This window comes from Symphalangus syndactylus, chromosome 18 (assembly GCF_028878055.3).
Source record: "Symphalangus syndactylus isolate Jambi chromosome 18, NHGRI_mSymSyn1-v2.1_pri, whole genome shotgun sequence".
In the NCBI taxonomy this organism is placed as follows: Eukaryota; Metazoa; Chordata; class Mammalia; order Primates; family Hylobatidae; genus Symphalangus; species Symphalangus syndactylus.
Window position 1 is genome coordinate 70621945 of NC_072440.2, and position 22436 is coordinate 70644380.

The 22436-nt window shown below is 44.3% G+C and overlaps 1 protein-coding gene across 5 annotated transcripts in view; it reads right to left on the reverse strand.

The window, feature by feature from the left end:
- LARGE1 (LARGE xylosyl- and glucuronyltransferase 1) overlaps window positions 1–22436 on the reverse strand; it is a 641552-nt gene that overhangs the window by 338825 nt on the left and 280291 nt on the right. For all 5 annotated transcript variants that reach the window (XM_055254495.2, XM_055254491.2, XM_055254492.2 and 2 more), the window contains exon 4: window positions 8651–8733. In XM_055254495.2, coding sequence (XP_055110470.2) covers window positions 8651–8733 — 83 coding nt within the window. The remainder of the gene's footprint in view (window positions 1–8650; window positions 8734–22436) is intronic.

Consider the following 22436-nt stretch of genomic DNA (forward strand, 5'->3'; position numbering starts at 1 on the left):
AACATCTAAAATAGTCTTTTATGCCAGCTACCAGTTATAAATACACTTGCGAGCATTGCCTGAGGCCCCTTAGAAAAAGCTTCTGCCTGGCCAGGCCAGCTTGGGTACACATCTTAATATAGAGTGGTCCCACATAGCATGCCTGGGTTACTGCAACCCATATATTGCTGCAGACATCAAGTGTGGTCCACAGACAGACCAGACCACAATTCTACACCAAAGAAGGAAGCAAGTGTGTGCTTCCTCTCTAGCAGAGCCTGCAGACTTCACTCTTAATGAGCAATGCTCCTGCTCCCTCTGGTTTCCTTAACTGCTCCCTTGTTCCAGGCTGAGATGCAATAAATATGGTACTACAAAGAGGCAAAGATGATTAAACCACTGCTTTCTTCCTGCCTTTCTTTCTTATTTTGTCAGGAATGTGCCACGGTCCCTCCAAGGCAATCTAGGACCTGTTTTCATTAAAATATACACGGACATTTGAGCTGAAATAATCTTTAATTATTAAGTTTACAATGCAATGGCAATCTTAGGAAAAGAAAGCACGTGTGACAGCAACTTGAATCCTCAGTGAATCTGTTGCACTTACAGATTTAATAGGACTCATTTCGGAAAATCACCGCAGCCAGAATGAGAGTTTTTCAGTGAGTCCTTCATTTGAGAGTGGCCAAGTGCCTTTGATGATATGGGAAGATTCAAGGACAAGTCAGTGCCATATCAGAAAAGCTTTCTAACACAGAAGAACAGAACAACTTTCAAGAAAAATCAAAAGGCCTTGTAATGCAGTAAAAGCAGCATGGATTCTAGGGGCTGGCAGAGTCCAGGTTGGAGACTGATTCACCTGTGACCTTGAACAAACTATTTAACTTCCCTGAGCCTTGGTTTCCTCATCTGTTTATGGAGATAATGGCACCAGGTAGGGATGACATTCAAATACAATAGCCCATGTGAAGCTTAACATCTGCACTATAAAAAGTAGTTCCTTTTGGTTTTAATATTTATGGGTATGAACAAATACCATTGATCTCTTACCTGTTCAAAGATATCACCTGCCTATGCTATTTTCTTAAGACTTAACTAGAAATACTGATGCCCAGGCCTTTAAAACTTGTATTGATTCTACACTTAACACCTCAAAAATACATACCTGTAAGGGGTGAGAATTGATAGAGGCAAAAGGCAGACAAATGCCTAGGCAGAAAGGAACAGGTCCCCAGTGAAATCCAACCTTCAAGCCAGAAACAGTCCTGGGTAAATTCTTGAACTGGATTGAAAACCCGCCTTCCTGTTTGGTGTGCTTTCCTCTAATTAATCCACATCCTTCACCTATTTTACACATACCTACCCTTTCCTAATTGGTTTTCTACACTATCATGCCCACCTTTGTGTGGTGTCTTTGCTTTAACCTCTTTTGCATAGTCACAAACTAATCAGCATGCACTTCCTATTCTGAGCCCATAAGAAGCCTTGAGCTCAGCTATATTTGGAACTCTCCTGCCTTTGAGTAGGGGGACCACCCCACATCCTCTCCCCACTAAAAGCTGTTTCATCACTCAATAAAACTTCCCATCTTGCTCATTCTTTGCGTGTCTGTGTGCCTAATTCTTCCTGGTCACGAGACAAGAACCCAGACCTAGCTGAGCTAAGGAACAAAAAATCCTGCATCAAAATGATTATGGAGATCACAACATCTACACTATCACCCAGAATGAAAATTAAAAGTAAAAGTAAGAATAATGAGACCAGGCACAGTGGCTCACACCTGTCATCCCAGCACTCTGGGAGGCTAAGGCAGGCAGATCACTTGAAGTCAGGAGTTCGAGACCAGCCTGGCCAACATGGCAAAACCCCGTCTCTACTAAAAATACAAAAATTAGCCAGGTGTGGTGGCAGGCACCTGTAATGCCAGATAGTTGGGAGGTTGAGGAAGGAGAATTGCTTGAACCTGGGAGGCGGAGTTTGCAGTGAGCCGAGGTTGCGCCACTGCCCTCCAGCCTGGGTGACAGAGTGAGACTCTGTCTCAGAAAGAAAAAAGAAGCATGACACTAAAAATGATAACTTCTTTTTGTTGAGAAGCTCAGATTCTGAAGCTAGATTGCCTGGTTTCCAACTAGGCTCTGCCCATCTTCTCACTGAGACCTTGAGCCACGACTTACCATCTTGTTCCTTAGTTTAACTCTAAGTAAGACAGGCATCATAATAGTGCTTACCTCCTGAAGGCATATGAGGAATCAATGCATTAGTATCTGGAAAACACTTGGAACAGACCCTGATACAGAGCAAGAGCTACATTTGTATTTGTTAAATAAATAAAATACAGACAAGTATCACATAGAGCCTATATTCCCATATTCAAAACGGGGCTCTAAGGCAGGTTGAGAAACAGGCCAAAGCTCCAAGATGTAGAGGCACATGCTTAGGGTCACCCAGCTCAGGCCTGGTAGGAGCAGAACCAGAACCTAGGCCTGCTTCTTTGTTTTATTCAAATCCTATGCACAACTCAGACAGTTCTACAATGAATTCAAGCCTGAATAAGGGATAAGACAATTAAAGGCAGATACTGGTCACAAATATGCTCTTTTATTCACCATGTCCTTCAGGGGCACAAGTGAAGTTTAAAAAAACAAAACCAAAAACAACTACTTGATACGCAAAGTAAGGCAAATAACCCAGCTTCATTCTGCCAACAGGGCTGTAGAGTGTGAGAGTAAGTAGATCATGCTAGCAGACAAATATTAAATTTTTACAAGCTGATCCACCTTCCTGCCCAGGAGATAAAACACTTAGTTGCTAAATAAATATTTCTTTTCTCTGATCCCTAAGAGTTTAGTTTCCTTGAAGAGCAGCAATATTCCCCAGTTTATTTGCAACCGGGATTGGACTCACAGGCATTCCCCCCAATTTTCCTCTGAATAGCCTGCTGTCTAGGTGATACAGACATGTATTGTGCTATCTACTGGGTAACAAACAAACCTTTGTCATTTATAATTTGTTTATATTTTTCTCATCCATCTTTCTTCTACACCATAGAGGTTGTATGGTGACACAACCAAAAATATATGTAACACTGAAAACAAAAACAAGATTACGCCCAGGCGCAGTGGCTCATCTGAGGTCAGGAGTTCCAGACCAGCCAGGCTAACATGGTAAAACCCCATCTCCATTAAAAAAAATTAGCCGGGCGTGGTGGTGCATGCCTATAGTCCCAGCTACTCAAGAGGCTGAGGCAGGAGAATCGCTTGAACCCAGGAGGTAGAGGTTTCAGTGAGCTGAGATTGCATCAACATCAGGCCACTGCACTCCAGCCTGGATGACAGGACAAGACTCAGTCTCAAAAAAAAAACCAAGATGACCTTTATTTCTACCACCCAAACACAGCATGCAAAAGTCCTATTTCTTATGTATTTTCTGCTAGTCTGTATTTTGACCTTGTATATGTGTACATGTCACATACATGCATGTGTTTATATATTGAAATATATACTATGCATCCCATTTTAAATTATATTTTCACTTATTTTATATAAGCATTGCTTCACGGTATGCCATACTTTTCAAAACTGAGTACATGCTTTACCATAAGAGAATGTTCCATTATTTATTCTGTTCTTAAGTATTATCCAATTTTATAATTATAAAGCAATATTTTATAAAAGGTTTTTCTATTGTTAGGGCTCTCTTTTTAAGGGAGAGTCCCTAAGGTGGTCATACTGGGTCAAGGTCTTCCCACATTGTATGAATTTCTCTCCAACAGGTCACAGCAATTGTCAGCGTTGGCATTAGTGTGCAAGTGTGCCTATATTACTCTTTTACTATCTTTTGAAGTATGTCATCAAGTGTATGGCAGAAGTAAAATTGATTTGATGTAACAAAGCAAGCCTTAAATGAAAATTTGCTAAAAATCTTGTCTGGAAAATAAATCTAATGACTGTAATTAACAGTGAAAGCCAAAAGAAGCATCCTGCACCACTATTATTATATTATTATTAACATTAGTAAGGTACTTCATTTGTCAATGTATTTTATAACCATGTATTAGTCAATCCCCATAATGTGCTTGGGAAGCAATGAAGCTATTTATAGCTGGACTTTCTGAGCCGAAAGTCTTTCAAAAGTCCTTTTGTCTTGATATCTCAACTCATCACCAGCATATCAATTCACAGAATCATTCCCATTTGTATAATTTCAAGGATGACAGGAACTTCTGTGGTAATTTGGTCCAAGGTGGTCAGTAGTCATTAAAATGGTGTATGGTAAATGCATCTGACAGCAATAACTTAAGCACACCCTGAGAATGACCCTGTTTGACAGACATACCTGAATGTGTGTTCTGAACTGGAGAATCCAGGAGAGGCCAACCTGGAGATTCATTGCCTGTCTATAAGAAACATCTGAGCTCCTAAACTGTCCCATGGAATACAGGCCATACAGGGAATTGAGGCCTTGAGTTTTGGGGTGATTGAAGTGGTGCTACTTGGCAACCTCCTGGTGCCACCCCCACTGGAGGTTGTTAGGGAAAGGGTGCTGGTATGGTTAGGTTTTGTGTCCCCACCTACATCTCATTTCGAATTGTAATCCCTATAATCTCCATAATCCCCATGTGTCAGGGGAGAGACCCGGTGGAGGTTACTGAATTATGGGGGTGGTTTCCCCCATGCTGTTCTCATGATAGTGAGTGAGTGAGCTCTCACCAGATCTGATGGCTTTCTAGGGGGATCTTCCCCCTTCACTCAGCACTTCTCCTTCCTGCCATCTTGTGAAGAAGATTCCTTGCTCCCCCTTCACCTTCCGCCATGATTGTAAGTTTCCTGAGGCTTCCCCAGCCATGCTAAGCTGTGAGTCGATTAAACCCCTTTCCTTTATAAATTACCCAGTCTCAAGCAGTTCTTTATAGTAGTATGAAAATGGACTAATACAGGTGCTAAGTGAAAATGTTATATAAACTACATGCCTTTCATAAGTAGTTGCAGTTTTCCTGCCCAGCCTGCTGCCACTGGGTCCTGGGGTTCTCCTGATCAGCCTGTTGCCACTGGGCTGTACGTAAGGCAGATCTGTCCAGACCGCTGCCACTGGAACCTCTGCCCATATATGTAAGTCCCCAGTTAAACCCAATGTCTCATTTGCTGGCCCTGGGTCTCTTCTTTGGCCTCCCGAACCTGGTGCCATGCCCACTGGAGTAGACAGGGGCTCAGCAGAAACAAATGGGATGCAGAATTTTCGTAGCACATACTAAGGATTTGCTTTCTTCTCAAGTCCTCACGCCGCCTTAAAAGCATGACATGCCATCAGCAGCTAGTAATACTACTACTGCTATTTTTTAATTTAACATCTTTGTGCTGCACAGTTACTGTAGGAGTAAAAGTTTATACCCAACAGGATTCTTAAAATTTCAACAACTATTAGATTATTTGATTTGCAGCTAAGGCAACAGGAATAAAATTTATACACAACACCAGAGGTTTTTATGACCTTTAACTTTGCCATAATTGAGAAATAGCGTAATTGAATACCTGTAATCACGCAAAGGCCCTTTTCTAGAAAGTGGGCTTTAAAAAAAAAAAAAAAAAAATCAGGGAGGGACCTGATACATCATGGCAACAAGCAGTAAAAGGCTGAAGACCACGCATCTAATTCAATGCTTAGTGTACAAAACGCCTGATTTTAATCCTCTACGACAGGATGAAGGCTCTAGTACTGAAAGGAGCCTTCAAAACTGCAGAGAAACAGTAACAGTGTGGAAAGGGCATCTCACCTCAGGTCAGAAGACAGTAGGTCAAGCCCCATTTGGCCATTCTTTATTTGGTGTTTCCATTTCTTCTTCAAATATACAACTGAAATCATAATTCCAACTGGACAGCGCTACGAGGAAGAACTGACAGCCTCTACAGTGAACTATTATCTATTTGTTGATTGCTTACTTCTCCTATCCACCTCTCCATTCAGGGTGGGCAGTGAATTTGACGCTTGCTAACTTGCCAGCTTGCTGCAGGCACATAAGTGGCCCAGCAGAAGAACCGTACAGGTCAGCCCAGTAGAAACAACTGAACTAATAAGTAAATGTTTTAGACCATTAAGTTTTAGGGTGAACTGACACACACCAAAAGTTAACTGATTTAAAAAAAAAAACAAAAACCTAAAGTCTAAAGAGTTAAAATGGCTGGGGGCAGTGGCTCACACCTGTAATCCCAACACTTTGGGAGGCTGAGATGGGGGGATCACCTGAGGTCAGGAGTTCGGGACCAGCCTGGCCAACATGGAGAAACCCCGTCTCTACTAAAAATACAAAAATTAGCTGGGTGTGGTGGCGGGTGCCTAATCCCAGCTACTTGGCCGGCTGAGACAGGAGAATTGCTGGAATCCAGGAGGCGGAGGTTGCAGTGAGCCAAGATCACGCCACTGCACTCTAGCCTTGGCGACAAGAGTGAAACTCCATCTCAAAAAAAAAATAAATAAAAATAAAAAATAAAAATAAGGTAAAATGACCTGCTAACAATCACTCAGCAATATAGTGTCATGAATGTGGAACTGAACTAAGTCTGGGCTGGATATATTAATTAACTGATTGAATACATATCTTCACGTTCTTTATTAATGAACTCCCCCAGATTGACTTGTCAAATAAGTAAACATTTATTGAGCATGTAATACGTGTCAGCTACTTTGCTAAGATACTAGGGACACAGAAAATGACGGCATGGGTTCTGTCTTCCAGAAAGCCCACATTCTGCTACAGCAGACCTGTCATGAATAGATATATAAAATATAATGTAATAAATCTAATGATGGAAAGACACACAGAGTATTGTGGACTGGTAGACAAGAAACCCCAACCCAGGCAGAAGGTTGGCTTCCTGTTAGAAAGAATGCTTACGTAAAGTCTTAAAGGCTAAGAGGGAGTTTGCCAAGGTGAGGGTGGGAGGAAATGGAGAAGGAGGGAGAAATGGGTAGACAGGGCAGCATAACGAGACACAACAGGCCGGACACGCTATGGGGGCGCTGGGGAGCTACAAGCAGGTCAGAGCTGCTGGAGTGCGAAGTCAAAGCAAAAAGAGGAGACAGAAAGCACTATGGGGATCAGCCTGGTCTTTGTGCCATGGTAAAAGGGTTTGATTTCCACCCCTTGACAAAGAGAAGCCGCTAAAAGATTTTGAGAAATCAGATGTGCCTGTTTGAAATGTCATTCCGGAATCACAGCAGATGATCTGAAGAGTAGAAACTGGGGAGGCAGGAAGGCCACATGAAGGTGAGAGGATAGGTGGCCCTGAATGACATCAGTTGCAGTGGGGATGGAGAGAATGGGGAGAAAGTGAAAACTATCTCAGAGGGAGAATCACAAAGCACTGACTGCAGATGCGCTTGTTGGAAGAGAGAGAGACGGTAGAACCAATGATGAATCCCAGTTCCTTGCAGGGTTGGTAGGTCTTGCCCACCATGGCTCTCATCTTTGTTTATGCCACTGACAGATTCAGGTGCAGCATTTTACACTGATCTCTGTTCAGTCGACCTCTGTAAACTTTTCACCACTATTCCTACTATGGAGAGCCTCCTGGATCCTGACTCATCCACCCAATAGGTTTCCATGCTATTGGCTACAGCTGTGGATAGGCTTCATCCAAACCCTTGGCAAGAGTGTTAACGCCGGGCCAAGGGCACTGGCTGGAACCGTGAACGCCATTCTGGATAGGACCCTGGGTATGTCTAGATGCCAAACAAAATAGTGAGGAACAGAAGAAAAGTTCTATGAGAAAGCAGAAGCCAATGCTGGAAGTGTCACATGGAGAAGCGATGAGCATCCAGAGGCATTATCACTTCCAGGTAGAAGAAGCAACAATCCTTAGGATGATGGTTCCCATGGGGGGTCCATGAGAGTCAATGGAGATCATCCACAGGTTGGGAAATAGTTTAATTAAGGCGGGACTTTTTTACAGTCAGAAATGCCCAAAAGTGGGACAGCCCACACCAGAAGAGAGGAAGCAACCTGTCTATAAGAAAACACCACCGACTAGCTGGATAAAACAAGAGACATTTATTTTCCCACCATCTATGAGGCTGGAAGTCCAAGATCTTTTGAGGCCGCTCTCTTGACTTGCAGATGGCCTCCCTCTCAATGTATGTTCACATGGTCTGTGTTTGGCACATGTCTGTATCCTAATCTCCTTTTTTTTAAAGGACATCTGTCATATTGGATTAGAGCCTACTCTAATGACCCCATTTTAATCTAATTAAAGACCCTATCTCCAAATACAGTCATATTCTCAGGTACCAGGAATGTGGGCCTCAACATAAGGATTGTGGTGGACATAACTCAATCCATAACACAACCTACCGACAAGGATGTATAACAACTGAGATCTGGTTAATGCCAAGCAGGGGAAGCCGATAGAGAGACTGAAGCATCAGATTTGAGGTGTCCTTTAAGACTGCAGCATTAGGTCTGAGAGTTACAATTCTAAACATGGCAAGACAGCACCTAATCGTTGTCATTAAACATTGTTAACACAATCATCTCCTCAGGGTTTCAGACAAAAATTACATTTTTATGGCAGCTAGAATGATTGATGAGAAATTCTGCTCTTATTTAACCCTTCCCCAAGGAAATACACAGGCAGGCAGTGACAGACCTCAGCCCACACAGCACAGAAGTTGTTCTTACCTATGGAACAGGACAGATTTGACCAGGGTGACGACATCCCGGCTGGCATTGTATCCGGCGCAGACAATAGCAACGTGGATTGTCTGGGAAGAAAAGAAGACGGGGTGAGCAGTCAGACAGACGGAAGAAGGCCTTCCTGGTGCTTCAGATCACACTAGAAAGAAAAATTGCCCTGATTTCTTGTTGGCATCATTAGAAAACAAAGGACACTGTCTGCAGCTGTGGAAAATAACTCAAGACAGTTTTATTAAGGCCTTTTTAATCGGCTTATGGAGCTATTCTCATTTGGAAACCATTAAGGCTCCTTCCAATTACATTTTGGGGACAAGAGAGATGGTGATTGGCTCAAATAGGCAAACAGTGAGTCTCCTGTCCCCAAGCTGAGCAACAATGACGACTGGTTAAACAGAGAGGAAAGAAATACATCTTGAAAGTATGAACCAACAATCAGGGATCTCAGACTAAGAAGTTATGGCTCAGAGAGCTTGTGAAATGTTCCCACAAGATGTGTTGGGTTAGGGTCAACCTAATAAAAGGGCCAAAGAGGACACATGAACACCTCCGCACCCCATCTGGGATACAGTTCAAAGAACGGAAGACTGGCAGAATTGAAGGGAACCCAAGGGGTTATCTCAACTAAGTAGCCAGAAGCATGGGCCTCAGACATGAATCCTTGAACTCAGCGTGACCCTGGGAGAGCTGCAGGGTCCACTAACTCACTGCCACTTAAGCGTCATGACATGTGTCTTGCAGGATGGTGCTAAGGAGTGAGGGAACAATGCCAAGAGGGGAATATGCTGCCCACCACACTACATTCCAATGATACCAGAAAAGGTCCTCCAGAGCTGGGCTTCCCAAATGGAGTGCCCAGGCACCTTAGTGTGCCATGATTGAATTACAGGTGACAAATATACTCCTCTGTTTATGCCCTCTAAGCTACTGGGCGGGGCTGGCATCCTCAGGCAACTTTTCTATTTTCCTCCTGCATCATAGCAGTTATCATTTTCTATGTGTGGCACAACTTGAAAAAGATCGGAAAGCACCACTCTAGGGCATCCCCGACAGGACATCCTTATCCAGCCTCGGGAAGAATGGAGAGTTCACACTTCCGGATTTTGTCCTTTCTACTGACGCACAGCCTTCCTTGAATGGAAACCTGCCTCTTAACACCCACTCCAGTTGCATTCTGTCCTGGACGTATTGCAGAACAATGACGTTTCCTCCAGCACTCGATACTTCCATTAAAGGAGGGCACCTGAGAGATGCCTTTTCTTTTCCAGAACTCCTCACAGCCCTTGCTCCCATGACACGGGCTTCCAGACACCTTGTTATCCCAACCAGCCATGTCAAAATGCAGTTCTGATATCTGGGTCCATCCCATGCAGGGTGATGTGACAATGTCCTCTGGTTCCCAGGCCTCCTTCATCACCTCACTTTCTTGCATCAGCACGGGAGGCTCGGCCATCAGGGATGAACCATCCCACACCCTCAAATCCACATCCATGACCCATTTAGCCCCAATGACCTTCACCCCACCTTGGACACCTATTCCCAGTACGAGAAACTTGACCTTGGCTTCATATAGAGTCTAATTTTCTCAGAAATCCTACAATTACGGGCTTGCCACATGAGTAGGACTCTCAGAGCCTCACATCACTCTACCGCTCCTCTTCCCCTATGGAGGGTCCCTTTGCCCTTGACTGTCAGGCTCCATGCCGGCCCCCACCAGGGCTCATCTGAATCATCACCCCACTCTGCTCTCAGCTCCCGTATGCACCCTATCCCCACACTCAAAATGCAAATCCCCAACCCAGATGGGTGCTATGGTCTCAACCTCTGCTCTTATACCTGCTCCCAAGAAGAGGAGGGGAGATGCAAGACAGGAATGAGAAGCATCATGAAAGCTAGTATGTAGTGAGCAAATGATGACATTCCAGGCACTGTGCTTAATATTACCAGATTTCAGGCTCACAGTTGTATGAGACAGGTACAGTATTATCATTTTAGTATCGCAGATCAGGAAACTCAGGCTTAGAGAATTGGGATTTGAATTCTGGAACAGATTGTTTTTGCCTTTTTTTTTTTTTTTTTTTTTTTGAGACAGAGTCTCACTCTGTCATCCAGGCTGGAATGAAGTGGCGCAATCTCAGCTCACTGCAACCTCTGCCCCCCAGGTTCAAGTGATTCTCCTGCCTCGGCCTTCTGAGTAGCTAGGATTACAAGCACCCACCACTACACCCAGGTAATTTTTGTATTTTTAGTAGAGCTGGGTTTTTACCATGTTGGTCAGGCTGGTCTCAAACTCTTGACCTCAAGTGATCCACTCACCTTGGCCTCCCAAATGCTGGGATTACAGGCATAAGCCATCGCACCCTGCCTGGAACAGATTCTTAACCCTGGTGGTACATCAGAAACACTTGAAAGATTTTTAAGATATACTCTGTGCCCCAGGCCCTGCGTCCCTCAGACCAATAATTCAGTCTCTGATGCCCAGGATCTTCAAATGCTCTACTGGAAGGCAGTAGTTCTCAACCAGGGACATATTCATCTCCCTGTCCTCCAACCCTTAGGACATCTGCAATGCCTAGAGACAGTCTTGGCTGTCACTACTTGGTGGGTCTGGGGTGGGGGGCAGGGGGACGCTACTGTCATCTGTGAGTAGAGGCCAGGGATGCTGCTCAGCATCCCACAATGCACAAGACAGCCCCAAAACAAAGACCTATCCTGCCCCAAAGGTCAAGAGCACTGCTGTTAGAAAACCCTGGATGAGGGATGAGGGAGCAAAATGAAGCAAAATGAAGTGATGTCAGATCCCTCTGGGTTTTCTGGTACCTTTTTTTCAGGCTAATTTATGCATATTTTAATTTCTCCACCTGTAAAAGAAAGACACCATTGCTTATCTCTGGATGATATCTGTAAAAGACTCAGGATGAAAGATTATAATGCAGATGTAACTGTCACCATTTCAATCATGAGGGAAATGAATAGGAAAACGCCTGCACATGGAAGACACAACTGGGAAGGGGATGAGAATGGCGAAAAACACGCTGAATCAGGCTCTTCGGAATCACAAATATTTAAACATACAGCCTCAGAGATATCAAACTTTGTCTTGGCTTCAGGGTTCAGGGACTTTTTAAAATGGGCCCATTAAATGTAAGCACAAGCATGCACATTCTCAAACATTTTACATAATTTTCCAATCTCTTTAGTTTCATCGAATACACCTGCCACCATGAATAAATGCATCATCTGGAGGCGTAGCAGCAGGGCCCTGCTCCCTGGGAAAGCAGAAAATCAGAGTGGCATCAACTATGCTCTTAGAGGAGTTTTGGGTGGTCCAAAATTTGGGGTTACAGAAGTGAACCATGAGTGGGGCAGGGGTTGGAGTAGGAATGGGGACAGGAGGGAGAAAGATAAATGATCCTTGAAAGAATGGGATCACAAAAACGGTTTTGTCATGTGACTTTAGGGCTTGAAGCTATTAAGTTCAGTTTTTAAGTTTCTTGGTGTGGTAGATTAAAAATGGTCACAACTACTCAATATCCCTCCTCTCAAAGGGTGGGGTCTTGGCTCATGCCTGTGGCTCACTTTGGGAGGCCAAGGTGGGCAGATCATCTGAGGTCAAGAGTTCAAGACCAGCCTGGCCGACATGGTGGCACACACCATCACTGCAGGCTAATTTTGCTGGGTGCGGTGACTCATGCCTGTAATCCCAGCACTTTGGGAGGCCGAGGCGGGCAGATCACCCGAGGTCAGGAGTTCGAGACCAGCCTGGCTAACATGGTGAAACGCTGTTTCTACTAAAAATACAAAAAATTAGCCGGGCGTGGTGACACGTGCCTATAATCCCAGCTACTCAGGAGGCTGAGGCAGGAGAATCGCTTGAACCTGGGAGGTGGAGGTTGCAGTGAGCCGAGATCTCGCTACTGCACTCCAGCTTGGGCAACAAGAGCAAAACTCTGTCTCAAAAAAGCCCCCTAAAAAACCAAAAACCAAAAAACAAACAAACAAACCAAAGGGTGGGATCTGAATGTCAGAATCAGTGACCACTAGTCCTTGTACTAGGCCTTCCTGTCTATACCTGCAATTACAGTCATGCTTTGCTTAACAACACAGATAACTTCTGAGTAGCCTATCATCGTCAGGTGACTTTGTCTTCTGAGCAACTTTAGAGTCCACTTACACAACCCTAGATGGTATAGCCTATAACACACATAGGCTATATAGTAGAGTCTACTGCTTCTAGGCTACAAACCTGTATACATGATACTACACTGAATCCTGTAGACAACTGTAACACGATGGTGAGTATTTCTATCTCTTAACATAGAAAAGGTGCAGTAAAAATATAATATGAGAAAAAAATGGTACACCTGTATAGGGTACTCATCATGATTACAGTTCACAGAAATGGAAGTAGCTCTGGGTGAGTCAGTGAGTGAGTGGTCAAAGAATGTGAAGGCCTAGGACATTATAGTACACTACTGTGTACACTTAGTTTATAAACATAGTACACTTAGACTATACTAAATTTATAAAAAAATATTTTTCTTCAATAACAAATTAAACAGCTTACTGGAACTTTTTTCCTTTACAAATTTAACAATTATTTTAACTATCTCTCTTTTTTTTTTTTTTTTTTTTTTTTGAGATGGGGTCTCACTCTGTTGCCCAGGCTGGAGTGCAGTGGTGTGATCTCGGCTCACTGCAACTTCTGCCTCTCAGGTTCAAACGATTCTCCTGCCTCAGCCTCCCAAGTAGCTGGGACTACAGGCACCTGCCACCATGCCCGGCTAACTTTTTTGTATTTTTACTACAGACGGGGTTTCACCATGTTGGCCAGGATGGTCTCGATCTCCTGATCTCGTGATCCACCCATCTCAGCCTCCCAAAGTGCTGGGATTACAGGCATGAACCACTGCGCCCAACCAACTATCTCTTTTTTTTAAAGAGATGGGGTCTTGCTATATTGTCCAGGTTAGAGTACAGTGGTTATCCACAGACATGATCACAGCACACGACAGCCTCGAACTCCTGGGCTCAAGCAATCTTCCCGTCTCAGCTTCCAGAGTAGCTGGGACTATAAGTGCGCACCACTGTGCCTGGCTCTTAACTTTTTGATTCTTTTATAACAACACATAGTTTGAAACACACATTGTACAGCTGTATGAAAATACTTTTTCTTTATATTCTTATTCTCTAAGTATTTTCCTATTTTAAAGATTATTATTTTTAACTTTTAAAACTTTTTTGTTAAAAACTAAGACACAAACACACACCTTAGCCTAGGCCTACACGGAGTCAGAATCATCAATATCACTGTCTTCCACCTCCTTACCTTGTCCCACTGGAAGGTCTTCAGGGGCATTAACACACACGGAGCTGTCATCTCCTGTGATAGCAATGCCTTCTTTTTTTTTTTTTGAGACAGAGTCTTGCTCTGTCGCCCAGGCTGGAGTGCAGTGGTGCGATCTCGGCTTACTGCAAGCTCCGCCTCCCGGGTTCATGCCATTCTCCTGCCTCAGCCTCCTGAGTAGCTGGGACTACAGGCGCCCGCCACCACGCCCGGCTAATTTTTTTTTGTATTTTTAGTAGAGACGGGGTTTCACCGTGGTCTCGATCTCCTGACCTTGTGATCCACCCACCTCGGCCTTCCAAAGTGCTGGGATTACAGGCGTTGAGCCACCGTGCCCGGCTGGCAAATGCCTTCTTAAATATCTCCTGAAGGACCTGTCTGAGGCTGTTTTATAGTTAACTTCAAAAAAAAAGTAGAAGGAATACACTAAAATAATGATAGTATGATAAATACATACACTGGTAACACAGCCATTTTTTATCTAGTATTATTATGTACTGTACATAATTGCACTAGTTTTATACAAATTGCAGTGCAGTAGGTTTGTTCACACCAACATCACCAAACACATGAGTGATGTATTGCACATGATGTTAAGATGGCTATGATGTCACTAGGCAATAGGAATTTTTAGCTCCATTATGATCTGATGGGAGCAGTGTGGTATATGCAGTCCACTGCTGACAGATATGTCATTATGCAACATGTGACTGTATAGACGTAACACTCATGTTTCTCTATCACAAATTCCAGATGGAGGATGGAATGATGTTCTCGTTTGCCCCTCCAACTCTCTCTACCCTTCTCCTAATTGTCCTGTGTCTGGAGAGTCTGGCCTTTTGTTTCCTTGTTTTTTTGAGACCGAGTCTCGATCTCTCACCTAGGCTGGAATGCAGTGGTATGATCTCAGCTTTCTCCAACCTCTGTGTCCCAGGTTCAAGTGATTCTCTTGCCTCAGCTTCTCAAGTAGCTGGGACTACAGGCATGCCACCATCATGCCCAGCTAATTTTTGTATTTTTAGTACAGATGGGGTTTGGCCATGTTGCCCAGGCTGGTCTTGAACTCCTGGCCTCATGTGATCTGCCCACCTCGGCCTCCCAAAGTGCTGGGATTACAGGCATGAGCCACCGTGCCTGGCCGAGTCTGACCTTTATAGACCAAGTTAAGTGGGCTCCTTTTGCCTCTGATTTCGGGTTGAGTTTGGTCATTGGGAGGCACCAGTGGGAGTCTCAGAGGTCAGATTTCCCTGGCTCCTGTCAGGGGCCCAATCCCACAGTTCTAGTACTTGCTGGGTTTCTTAACACCTTCCTGCCTCTGTGTTACCTCCCCTCAGCCCTGCCCACATCTCTTGGCCCCTCCTGGAATCATTTCAGCCCCTGAGCATGCAAGCTGTAACCTGCCAGGACCTGACCAACACTGAGGACCTTTCCTCAGCATCTCACTTGTCCTGTTGGCTGGAAAGAAAGCACAGAAGACTTTTAGGCATTCATAGATACTTGCTGATTCCTAAAGGAAATGGCACCAATGTAAGAAACTTGAGAATTTATACATTTCATTTATACTTTTTAAAAGCTTTACAAACCTCTTGAGTAATGAACCATAAAAGCTCTTTCTAAGGCAACGCTAAGGCTTCCACTAATTAACTGTCATCCTAGACATGGTGCCCAGCATACTTTGAATCTTGCAGGCTGTACTTGATGATGCAGGTAAGGTAGTGCAGAAAGGTGAACTGGGTTCATTCGTGACCCCACTGGGGTCAAGGGATGACCTTTGTCTTACAACTTGCAGAAAAGATTCATAACATCGATGTTTTTAGAGTTGCCAGTGTTCCAGGACTGTTCTGGGCTTGGAGGAAATAAAGGTAAATTTTAAGGCAATCCCCATTCCCCAAAGCCAGGTGCGGAGGCAATGCGATAGCTAACCAGGAGATCCCACAGGAGAATGAGAGGGCTCCTACGATGGCAAGCTCAGTGTCTTTGCACCCCAGAGTGGCCAGCATCACCCAGATAAGAGACGATGCAGGGAGAGCATCTTGGAGGAGAAGGCATTTCAGTGACCACACAAGAGCAACTAGTGACATTAGGGCCAGCCTGGACTTGTGACTGTGCTTGCCAGGCTCCATAAAAACCTGAAAAATAAAGTTCTCCATGCTCTGCCTCCCAGCAGGAAAGAATCCCCAGGGGGCAGTTTTTCACAGATAAATATGGGGAAAAAAATCATCGTCCCAAAAGAAATTCACACCAAACTAAGGGATGCCAGGTAAGCTGTGGCCCTGGCAGAAGTCTTCAACACCCTGTCAGCCCTGCTTCTCTTGCCCACAGGGCCTGGTGCTCCCTTCAGGCCATTCTGCCTGGGGGCACGATTCAGTTAAGCATCTCCTATCAGAGAGACTGAGGGAGTGACAGGAGAAACCCATTTCAACTTGGGCATCAGGTGTGCTATGGAAAGACAGGCTCAGCCCAGATTCTGGATGGCAGCTGCAGATTTTTGGTGGGGTTGAGGGGGATAGGCAAGACCTCCCAGAGGACAGATGCTCTGACAGCTGGGGAGAAGCAAACAGCTGGGGTCAGACAGGCAGCAGTGAGGGTCACAGACAGGGGCAATGTAGTGTGAAAATCCTGCAACAAGAGTAGAGAGACCTCGATTGGAGCTACAACCTAAAGCTAAGCGGCCGTGTGACCTTGGAAGAGTTATTTAGTGTCCCTGAGCTTCGCTCGCCGCATCTGTAAAATGGAGATAAAAATAGCTACCGATTGGGTTGTGTGAGGATCAAACAAATGAGTGAAAGAAAGTGCCCCCAACAAATCAATGCTTATTAATGTTTCCTGAATGAATAAACAGCCCAAGACACTGTTCAGAGTCCTCCTGCTCTGACTTCATCATCTGTATAATGGGGGACATAATCTTAAAGGGCTTGTCAAGGACAGGGAGTACGTGGCTCTCCAACTCCAGTATGCATGAGAATCACCTGGAGGGGCTTGTTAAAACAGAGTGCGGGCTCCTCCCCAGTTTCTGATCCAGGATCTCTGGAGTGGAGCCTGAGAATAGTCTGCATCCAGGCGACGCTGCTGCTGCCGGCCCAGGGACCACACTTTGAGAACCACTGCTCTAGCAGAAGCACTTGGAAAAGACTCTATAGTGAAAACTCAACAGATGTTAACTGTGATTATTTTGAGAGAGTACGAGGGTGTGCAAATAATCTATTTCCAATTCCTCTCGAGGAGAGAGCACCACTTTTCTTCACTTGGACAAGACAAGGAAAGGCTGCGTTCTTCTTTCAGCTACCACCACATGTCCCAAGGCCTTGGAATTTGTTACTCTTTCAGGGTGAGAAAAAAATGGAAAGAGATGAGAATGGGTACAGGCTTCTACTGCAAAAAAAATTTAAAAATAATAATAATAATAAAAAAGCCCTGGAAATCCAGAGAGCTGGATGCTGGTTCCGGTTTGTAATGGCAGACAGACCTGACAGCAATAACCCAGGCAATTACTGAGAATGACCCTATGATCCAACAAGGATGTGTGTTTGGAGTTCTGAGCTAAGAATCCCGGGCCAAGCGCGGTGGCTCACGCCTGTAATCCCAGCACTTTGGGATGCTGAGGCGGGTGGATCACAGGTCAGACCAGCCTGGCCAACAAGGAGAAACCGTTTCTACTAAAAAAAATACAAAAATTAGCCAGGTGCAGTGGCGGGCACCTGTAATCCCAGCTACTTGGGAAGCTGAGGCAGGAGAATCACTTGAACCCGGGAGGTGGAGGCTGCAGTGAGCCGAGATCGCGCCACTGCACTCTAGCCTGGGTGACAGAGCAAGACACCATCTCCAAACAAAAAAAAAAAAGAATCCCGGAGGGGCCAATGTGGAGATTCACTCCTTATCTATGAAGGAATCTGAATGCCTGGCCCATTCCCTGGAATGCAGACTGTACAAGGGATCGAGGCCCTTTATTTTTGGTTAAGTGATGGTTGCTAGGTGGAGACTGCTAAGTGAAAACACGGTATCAACTGCATGCTTTTTACAAATGGTAGCAGTTCTACTGTTCAGCCTGCGGTCACTGGTCCACCCCTGTATGTAAGTTCTCCATAAACCCTGTCTGCTTCGCTGGCTCTGAGTCTCTTCTTCAACCTCTCGGACACAGTGTTGTCCTTACTGGAGTCAACAGGAGTCCAGTATGACACAGTTGTGCCAGCTAAGTGATTCGGGGCAAATTATCTAACCTCTCAGATCCTCAGCCACTGCCTCTATCAAACAAGGGATTTGGAATTTCTATACAGCATTTTCCTAACATCCAGGTTTTTCCTAAATTCAAGCTGAAGAAGGTGAGACACAGAGTGGTTAAGTAACTTGCCCAAGGTCCAAGGGCTCAGCTAGTCCGTCACAAAGTGATGGGTTGAATTCAGGGTCCTGCTTTTAAGCCTGCAGTAATGGCCTCAATAAAACACGTATGTACCTATTAACATTTTTAAAACATATGGCGAATGTACCCTCTTAAATCGTGTTACAAACCTCCAGGATTTGGGACACCACTGATCTAAATCTGTCCACTCTAAATGCTGAACCATGGGTGCAAAGACAAAGTTATTTCAACTATGCAGAAAACAGAAGTAGATGCACCTCCTGGCTTTGTAAGCCAAGCCTTCAGGGCTCAGCGAGGGAACAGGTGTGACCACGTGCGTTCCAGGGCCTGGTGTGAGAACAAGGAGTCTCTTGGTGTCCCCTCCATGGACAAGGCACATAAATGGATGACGAATGAATGAACCATCCAGGATTTTCTATCCTGCATATCCCAGCCTGCTTTAGGATTGACTTTCTTGTGCTATAAAGAGCATAGCCGCCTGAGAAATCAGACACCCTAATTTTACACAGAAAACATTAAAGGATGAGATCGATTTTGAGGTGGGTCAAGAGAAGTGTAATCGATACAGGGAGACCATGTCTGGGGTAGGTGGGTTATCTAACAACAGCCCAATACTGATCCATCATGGGGGCCTCTGGAAGACTGGCCTGGTCCAAAAAGTCCACACACATTAGCCAGACAATCACTCAACAATGATCAGTGTAGCGCCATGCTATGGTCATGCTGGATGACTCATCAAGCTTTCTTGCTTTTAGAATGTGCCTTCATTCTAGATTGCTCTGACCCTTCACCTCACCTATCAAACTCTTCCCCACATTTCAAGACATAACTCCACCTCTTGGGACCTCAGTTTCCTCATCTATAAACAGGAGTAACAAACATGTCAACTATTTATTTTAGAGACAGGGTCTTGCTCTGTCACCCAGGCTGGAGTGCAGTGGCATAATCATGGCTCACTGCAGCCTCAAACTCCTGGGCTCAAGCGATCCTCTCACCTCAGCTTCCCAAGTAGCTGGGATTACAGGTGTTCTCCACCATGCCCAGCTAAATTTTGTATTTTTTTTTGAGAGATGGGGTCTTGCTATGTTGCCCAGGCTGGTCTTGAACTCCTGTGCTCAAGCAATCCTTCCACTTTGGCCTCCTAAGGTGCTGGGATTACAGGCATGAGCCACCATGCCCAGCCCCATGTCAACTAACTGTTGAGCAAATTAACTGAGATGACTCGCGTAAAGGGCTTAGAGCCTGGTACCTTGTAAGTAATGGGTATGTATCGGCAATCGCCAATAATAATAACAATTATAGTTTACTGTAAGCTGAAGGTTCTACATTTAAGGTCTGAGCCCAAAATTTCCTCAAATGTCAGGCATCAAGTTCTTTTCTTCTTCTCTCACTCTTTCTTCGACCTTCAAATAAGGTTGGGATAGTATTTTTCCCATCATTGAAAAGAAGGTCTTTGAAGTGCCCAATTCCCTCTGTTCTGTCAAATGCTGACACTGCCTGTCACCTCTCCCCAGATAACAGGGTAAAAGACACAGGAATGAGGAGTTGAGACACCTGACTCATCATCTGGGCTGTGGCTGCAACTTTGTAACCTTAGGCAAGACCCTTTCATCATTTTTAAAATGAGAGAGTTGCATCTTTATTTGTTGTTGTTATTCGCACTGGCACAATTTCTAAAATAAGTTTTACAAGAAAGCAGAATATGTAACAAGAGAAGGCCACTCTGAGGCCAGCACAGACAGGGGGCTGGCACAGATATGGTCTCTTGCCTTGGCCATGGTGTGGTAGCCAGCCTCCAAGACTGTCTCCAAAGATCCCTTCCCCCTGGTTTTCATGCCCTGTGTAGCCCTCTCCTATACTGTGACAGAGCTGGGCTGTATGACCAATGGAATTCAACAGAAGCAATGGTATACAACATCCGAGGCTAGGTTATAAAAGTCGTTGTAGATTTTTACTTCTACTCCATTTAAACTGCTTACTCTGGGAAAAGCTAGCTGCTATGTTATGAGAACACTTGAACAGTCCTAAGGAAATGAGGACTCCAATCATGTCAGTAAACTATATGGATACAGAATCTTCAGCCCCAGTAAAGCCTTCAGATGACTGCAACCCCTGATGTCATCTTAATTGTAATCTCTTTAAAGGTTGAGAGTCATAATCCCCAACCAAGCTGCTCCCAGATTCCTAATTTTCAGAAATTGTATGAGATAATAAATGCTTGACATTTTAAGTTGATAAGTTTTGAGGGCACCTGGCTGTGTAGCAATAAATAACTAATATATACAGGGAGGGTAGCTAAGGTGCCCTGAAAATCACTGCACGAGACATTACCACCAGGTTCCTTCCAGCTATAACATCCCCCAATTTCAGGGCCTGAAATTTAAAGAAGACATTTTTATTTTTGTGGATTTACATCCTTAAAGAAGCCCCAAAGAAGGCATACGAAGCTAATGAAATGTGTGTCTAAATGCTATGATAGTATCCTCCAACAGCAATGTGGGATATGGAAAGATAGCTGGCAAACCCCTTCACTGCTGGGTTATTATGTAAAGTCCATGAAGATACAATAAAAAAGGAAAGAAAAAGTGCATCAAAATACTGTAAGGTTAGTTAGGACCCAGAATATACAGGTGAGAAGCATCAAGTTTTATAAACATGTTGCCTCCAAAATGCAAATGCCCCATTAAGCTAATAAATCCATAGTCTGGAGAATAATTTAAAACATTCCAGGTTCTTTCAGAAGAACAGACAGATCTTTGCCTAAACTCACTGAGGAATGATTACCTCCTGGGGCTGCTAAAGCCCCCAGGGTGAAAGATGATCCCCATATAATGACTGGTAACCCTAAAGTCTGCAGAGGTGAGGCCCCTGTGAAGCACACAATAAGGATCTGGGTTCAGCAGCTGATGAGAGTCTGGGTCCCACAAGCTCTAATTCACAGAGCTTCAGTGCAATGGTTCAAAGAACAGGTTCTAGAATCAAACTGCCTAGGTTTAATCCCAAGCTCTACCTCTTTCTGGCTGTGTGACCCTGAAATAATTATGAAATCTTTCCTAGCAGTTTTCTAATCTTTCAAATGAAGATAAGTATGTTGTGTGAATTACATGAGATATTTTATGTAAAGCTCTAGCATGATGTCTGGTACATTTCAAGGACTGATCAACTGTTATTACAATAATACATTACTACTGAGAAATGAAGTTCAAAGCAAGGAGCAGAAGGAAAAATGGGTACTTCCTTAAGGAGTGGTCTGACATCAGAGGATAACATTCATTCACTTTCCATAATAACAATATCCATTGTGGCAGTTCTTAAGTACATCCATAAATTCCTAGATGTTACTCTCACTGAGAGATGGGTATGTGCTGAGTGGGCTTTTGTGACCATTTCAACTAACAGAATACACTATCAGCAGATGTGACACTGTGTGGCTTCTGAGGCCAGGTCATGGAAAGTGCTTCCTTTCTGTCTTGCTTACAGGAATACTTGTACTTAAAGCCTTTAGCTGCCATGTAAGCAGCTGACTGCCTAGAGCCGCCATGCTGTGAGGAAGCTCAAACTAGCCCATGCAGAGACCACATGAGGACCTGAGTCTAAAAGAAAGGGAGGCTGGGTCAGCACCCACTCTTCCAGCATTGTACTGTTCCAGCTCCAGCCACACACTAATGCCACCTGTATGAGGGACCCCATACCAGAATCATTCAGCTAAGTCCTTCTCAAATCTCTGACCCACGAAACCATGAGAGGTAATAAAATAATTGGTGCTGTTTTAAATCATTTAAGTGTTAGGTGATTTTTTCAGGTAGCAGTGGAGAAGTAGAATATTTATAATGAGTATATGCGACATTCATACATAGTTAGCTTCCCCTGCCTCCACCTCATTTCATCCTCACAATTGCACTGGGAAGAACATGTTATTATTTTCATTTTATAATGATGAAACAGACTCCCAAAAGGTAACTGAATTGTCTAAGGTCACAAGACTAATGAGTAGCAAAGGAAAGTCTCCTGTTCAGGAATTCTGATATCAGTTCCAGTGACTGTTTTTTCTTCTGTACAATAGCTGAGTC